The sequence below is a fragment of the Merops nubicus genome, unplaced genomic scaffold (assembly GCF_000691845.1).
Source record: "Merops nubicus isolate BGI_N331 unplaced genomic scaffold, ASM69184v1 scaffold7716, whole genome shotgun sequence".
Taxonomy (NCBI): Eukaryota; Metazoa; Chordata; class Aves; order Coraciiformes; family Meropidae; genus Merops; species Merops nubicus.
Genome location: NW_008616870.1, coordinates 33,922 through 40,004, shown reverse-complemented (window position 1 = coordinate 40,004; position 6,083 = coordinate 33,922). Strand labels below are relative to the sequence as shown.

General features: G+C 39.1%; 1 protein-coding gene across 1 annotated transcript in view; it reads right to left on the bottom strand.

Annotated features, from left to right (window-relative positions):
* Positions 1-1,397: 1,397 nt before the first annotated feature.
* Positions 1,398-6,083, bottom strand: part of LOC103775496 (collagen alpha-1(XIV) chain) — a gene marked incomplete at both ends in the record, with an annotated part of 37,807 nt that continues 33,121 nt past the window's right edge. Inside the window, 5 exons of the mRNA XM_008942955.1 lie at positions 1,398-1,586; positions 2,022-2,088; positions 2,516-2,551; positions 4,505-4,576; positions 5,500-5,553. Of these exons, the coding sequence (XP_008941203.1) occupies positions 1,398-1,586; positions 2,022-2,088; positions 2,516-2,551; positions 4,505-4,576; positions 5,500-5,553 (418 nt within the window). The remainder of the gene's footprint in view (positions 1,587-2,021; positions 2,089-2,515; positions 2,552-4,504; positions 4,577-5,499; positions 5,554-6,083) is intronic.

Genomic DNA, 6,083 nt, shown 5'->3' with positions numbered 1-6,083 from the left:
ATTAACCCATATCATCTTTCATTTAAATAACTGTACGTAATTACTCTGATTTCACCGTAGTACAACATGTATTTGTTGTGCTGAGGTCCAGACCGACAACATAAAACCCATGCTAAATGCCCAACAACTTTCCCCTTCCACAGGCTGGCATTTTGGTTCCACCAAGGTTCCTGAAGCCCTTGCAAAATATTCTGTGTGCTTAAAACAGTTCCTGCTTGGGAAAGCCATTTAAAATACACTAGTATTTTAAGCAACTATCCCCAAATCTGCATTCAGTCTCTCCAGGTCACCACTTTTAAAGTCAGTTTCCCACTTGCTCTCTCTTCCAATTTTCTTTCCTATTTGCCTCCCACCCCTCAATCCTCCCTTTTTTGGGACCACATCTGGTCTTTGCTCTGCTGGAGCAAGCAGCAGCATGACTGTGAGGCTAGTACCCTAAACCTTACCTCTTTTTTAAGAAAGTAATCAGAATGACAGTTTTAAGGTGAAGAAAGGGCCCGCAGAATCACAGGGTCACTCAAAGACTTTCCTTTGGAAACAGCAGTTCAACTCTGGTCATCATGGCTACTGTAAACTGGAACCATTATGCTCCTGACCTGAACGGCCTTCGTAGCAATTCATTTTCAAAATCCCACTTAGCAGATTTTTGTAACAGTACCACCAGCTCTTCACTTTTGAATAGCACGTATCAGAGAGAGAATAAACCAAAACATGGAGCTCATTTCTTTATGAGGCAATGACTGTAGAAGAAAGGAGAAAGATGTCTAGCCTACATGTAAGAATACAGAAGAAAATTCTGGTAAATGAATAGTTGATAGTATTGCTTCTCTCCAATCTCACCATTTCCTCTCCTTGACTTTCTCAACTCCTCATAAACCAGGATTTTGCACCCTCTTCTTACCAACCTTACTCTTTCCAGACGATCGTAACTTAGAACTATTCAGACTGACACATTTCAAATTTAGCAGAAAAGCTCAATGTTTCCCCAACATGGACCTATCCATTTTTCAGATGACTTTCTTCAAAAGCAGAAGTGAGATGGATCTCTAAAGGTAGAGTCCTACTAAGATAAAAGCATAATATGATGAGATGTGCCCAGTTAGATGTCACCCACCTTCAGCAGTTTAGGCATTAAACCTCTGTCTGATCCTGCCAAATCACACTTGGCAAAGCCTGCATTACCTTCATGACTGAGAAGGCAATCCAGAGCTTTCATTATGGCCTGCGTTGAGCTCACCAATCAACTCATAAGAAAACTGTCGTTCTCACATTTAGACAGGAGACAAATGCAATCAGAAAATGGAAATATATTTTATATCAGTCATATCAGGATTACTATCTATAAGAATATCAGCAAAGAGAAGTATATTTTTGTATATGTAAGGTATGAAGCCTACCTCTTTCTCCTGGTCTTCCTGGTTGACCAGGGCTTCCTGGAAACCCCTGCATGCCTGGTGATCCTTGTTCACCCTGTGGCCCTGGAGCCCCTGGCCGACCTGGCTCACCAGGAGGTCCTGCAATGGTTCGTGTTGAGACAGACTGGCTTGGAATCTGGTTCAGAATTGAGTTATATCTTGCCATATGACCTGTCGGGGGAAAAAAAACCAACTGTTTTCAAGTTGCAGAGGAGAATCTGGTTCAACTGAATTTGAACAGAGCACTGGCAGGCCCGCAAGACTATTGTGTAGAATTTTTTTCCCCTGCTTTGTTAGGTTTTTGTTTGGGTGGCTTTTTTTTTTATTTTATGTCTATAAAAATTTAAAATTGTTACAGCGAAAGCTTCTGTACACTAAATAGTTTGGAGACAATTCAGGCTTTGTCTTAGAAGGCTGATGCTAATCAGCTCTAGTTGGACATAAATCCAGTTGAACATAAATCTAGTTGCTACATAAACCCTGACTGTCTAGCCTAAAACAAACAGCTCCCCTTGGATGCTTTGAAAACCACCATATTTGTAAGTAATTGTGGGAGGAAATGATCCATTTTGAGTATAGAAGGAGACAAACTATCACTGTGCTTACCCTGAATGAGTTGTTCACACACTTGACGAGCAACAGCACGCACCATTGCTTGGGACTGCAGATCACCCTGGATAACAACAGCAGCCGTGTCATAGCACAATTTTTTGCATCATTTATGTCTTAAAAATGCTTAGAGCAATAAATGACATTTATTATCGCTCACAGATTATGTCCTCACAGATGAGAAAAAAATTAAAGAAGTTTTGGGTTTTCCCTGATGCCCATTACTGGTTTTAGCCAGCAAAGAGAGACTTGAGACGATAACCCTAATGAGAGATTTGGGAACCTGTTTAATGCCACATACTTCTCACCTTCAAGATGTTAAGGTACCTATATATAAGACAATGACTGGAAAAGAAGGAAAGTTTGCTTGATTACACAGAGAAAACTACTGTGCAGGTAAACAGAGAGAAACAAATTGTTGGATAAAGCTTTTTATGAGAGGGAAAGCCAGACAGAGAAAAAAATGATGGGTAACATGAACATAGACTTACCCTCTCACCCCTTTCACCCTTTGCTCCAGGAGGACCCTATGAAGAGATTCAATACAAAATTAATTCTCACCCAAAATTTTTAACACCTAGAAGTTGTTTCCCTTGCAGCGTTACAGTAAAAATAGAAAAAAATAATGATGACACAAGGTTTCAGGAGGCTGTGTGATAATAAAAAATATATCTTTTCCATTTCAGTACTCAACGACACGTTCATCTTTAGCAATTGTATGGCAACAATGACTTTCTCAGGGGTTTATCATATACCGAATTCTCTTGTTCAAAATGGCAGCAAGGGCAGGCCACTAGATGATGCATTTCACATGGCTGAAATGGGTCTAATTATCACTGACTGTAAGGAAAAGAAGGCTGATAGGAGACAAAATATTGATCTGAAATTTTATAGCATTTCCTGTACTGAGACTCTGCATCTGCTATGGACAGTGTCAGCAATGGGATTAAATTGCACAGGAAGTTGTATGACATTAAAGATAATGCCATACTGTAATGACTGTAAGGATCATCATGGATTGGAACAGGTTGTCTAGGGCAGTCACAGCTTCACCAGTGGAAGTTTTTGGGACAGGCTAGACATCTGTCGGGAACTCCTGAAGGGAAGAAATGTCTGCATGAAGAGGTAACCAGCTGACTGATACATAGTTACTGCTCTGCTGAAGAAGAAACTCCTACAAAAACTGATCATTTCTAAGCCTCTTTTCCACTATTCTACCTTTTTCAGGAAAGACAGATAGTTACTGGAGCTCAATGTGTTTTTCACCCACATAGCTGTTTTTCCAGAACTAGTAGAGTCTAAACGTTCACAACAAAAATTTTACATGACTCACAGGAATATCTACCTATCTATACTGTAGGAAATTTAATTCAGTATCTGGAACATGTGTTTGGACAGGATCTGAATAGTCAGCGTGTTATACATTGATAGTAATAAGTTCCACAGCTCATCAAATCTCCTTAGTAGATTTCATGGTTACACTTAGAAACTATGCAGAACTGGGCATTAGGTTATTATCTTTGCTTATATATTATCAGTCATTTCCACCTAACCAAATAAATTGTTTGCATTGGACGAAATCTCTAAAACAAACTGGATTTGGGAAAAAAAAATCTTTTTCACAAATGGAGTCAGAAATACATACTGCCCTATTCTGACGTCTTTAAAAATTAAATAGAATGTTCACTGTGATATGTGGAAAAAAACTGAGCAGGCTTTATAATTAACCCAGTGGTCAAATGTTAAAATGTGAATACACAGTATTATCTGAACTGTTACAGAGAAAAGAATTCCACTGTAAATCTTCTATTTTATGTAATTTACATACTCATTTTATAGTTTTATACCTTTCTTGTAGCTAAACTGTTTTTTTTTTAATATAGCAAAGAAAATAATATCTGGAAGACAAACTCAGTATTAGAGGTTCCTAATACTAATTTTAGGTATAGAGAGTGTAATTTTTCACTCAATGAAACTGATGGTCAAATTTATAATAACATTCTATATCCCGATCATGAACCAGTTGTCCTGATGGATACCCAGAAAGCCGTTTTTTTAATACATGCTATATTTTCAGACTTAGAAAATCAGAATAATATTTTGAAAATATTGCAGCTAATAAATGGCATACTTTAACTTCCAAAGAGCTGCCTGAAGGACAAAGAAAAAAAAAAGGGAGAAAGTAACTATACATGGACTAAAAATTCACATACTGTTATGTTTTTCGCTTTTGTGTTTTAATCTTGTGTTTTGACTCTCCTCTCCCTATATTCCAAAGATTGCATGTAAGATCAACAAATAAACTTAATTATGAAGGATAAACAAAGAAAGACCAATACAATTTTTCTCTTAACCACTAACTGCAAACAGATCACAAGCTATAAATACCAAGGAGTCCTGTAAAAAAATGAACTCAGGACCAGAAACCAACTAATGCACAACAAACAGCAAATACAACAGTATTAATCAATTTTACTCACAGGAGCTCCAACATCACCTTGTGGACCCTGGCTTCCAGTAACACCTGGAACACCTGGAGCACCAGGTATTCCCTACATGGAAAAACGACAAAGCAAATAGTGTGATGACAATCAACATCCATGGGAATCCCGATGAGAGAAATAACTCTAATGGAGAAGTGCAGACAGCACACAGTATACGGACAATTCTGCCAAAGACCAGACGTACTGGGAGAGAGGACTCAGAAGGACATGTCGCAGAAAAAAGAGCACTGAAAGGACAGGTCTGAGAAAAACACTTGAGAAAAATGGTAATGTATTCCTTGCTTTCAGACACAGGCACCAATTGCTGAACTGATAGACTAATTCCTGTGACATTCCTACCATGTTGAGGGAGGATAACTCAGAGCACCCTTTGTAAAAAAAGCAGGATTGCTTGGAGAACACTCAACACCATCAGCAGTTTTACCTAACTTTGTAGATCAGGAAGCAATTAACCCTGCCTAACTGCCCTGGCTCAGAAGGATGAGACTGAATCTGGAGACAACATGTGTCTTGCTTTGAAGGTTGAATGTGGCCTCTCCTGTCTTTCTTGGCTGCTCTGAGAGCATTTGAATACCCGTACTCATCTCCAGCCTCCTGATCAAGCAAAACTCGGTGGTTCACTTCAGCTGACAATCCCAACTGGAATTCCTTACAAAAAGAATGTAATTTCAAATGTTAGGAGCACCAATTTCCTTTGTATAATGCAATTGCTTGACTAAGAACAAGCTATCAATCTACTGATGGAACAACTGTCTCCCCTTCCCATGGGAGACATTTTTTTCTTGAGTTAAGAGTGGAAAGGAATTACATGGGACAAGCAGCTCTCTGCCAGCCCTGTGCATCATGAGAATCTTAACTTCCAAGGAGAACCTTTGGCCTTGGCCTATCCACTGAAGCCTAGATAACAGTGATCTACAATCCCCCAGATCCTGCTCATCTTTACAGTAATGAGTTCCACGGGAAATACTCACCGTTGGACCAGGAGGTCCTTGTGGGCCTGTGGGTCCATCTTTGCCAGGAAGGCCCTATAAACAAGAAATATATGCAATTTTATCAGCTTTTTATATGTACTTCATGGATCTGATCAATTTAATTTAGAAGGTTTTTTTGTTGTTGTTGTTTTTGTTGTTTGGTTTTGTTTTGTTGTTTTTTTTTTTTATCAGTAACTGCTGGCAGTGGTTTCTTGTAAGAAAATTCCCTTACTTTCCCTGAGGAGGGTTTGTTTCTGAGAAGGAACTATAGCATAGCTGATATTTTTTTAAAAATATCCATCTAGTCTCACAATACTTCTCAAGTAAGAAGCAACAATGCAAAACTTTTTGCACCACCACTTTTCACCTCTGAGTGCATGTCACTGCTGCAGTGAGGTAATTGAGAGTATTTGCTGTCAGACTTCCCTACCACAACATGGGTCACACTTCCACATCTTTTCTCACTGGTTGCAACTAGTCACGGAACCAATGATTAAGTGCTGAAAGATGGCAGCTGAGGGCCTATCTCTCTGCCCAGCAGTACTGTGCATATCTACTAGCTATCACCGAGGTCCTGATTCAGG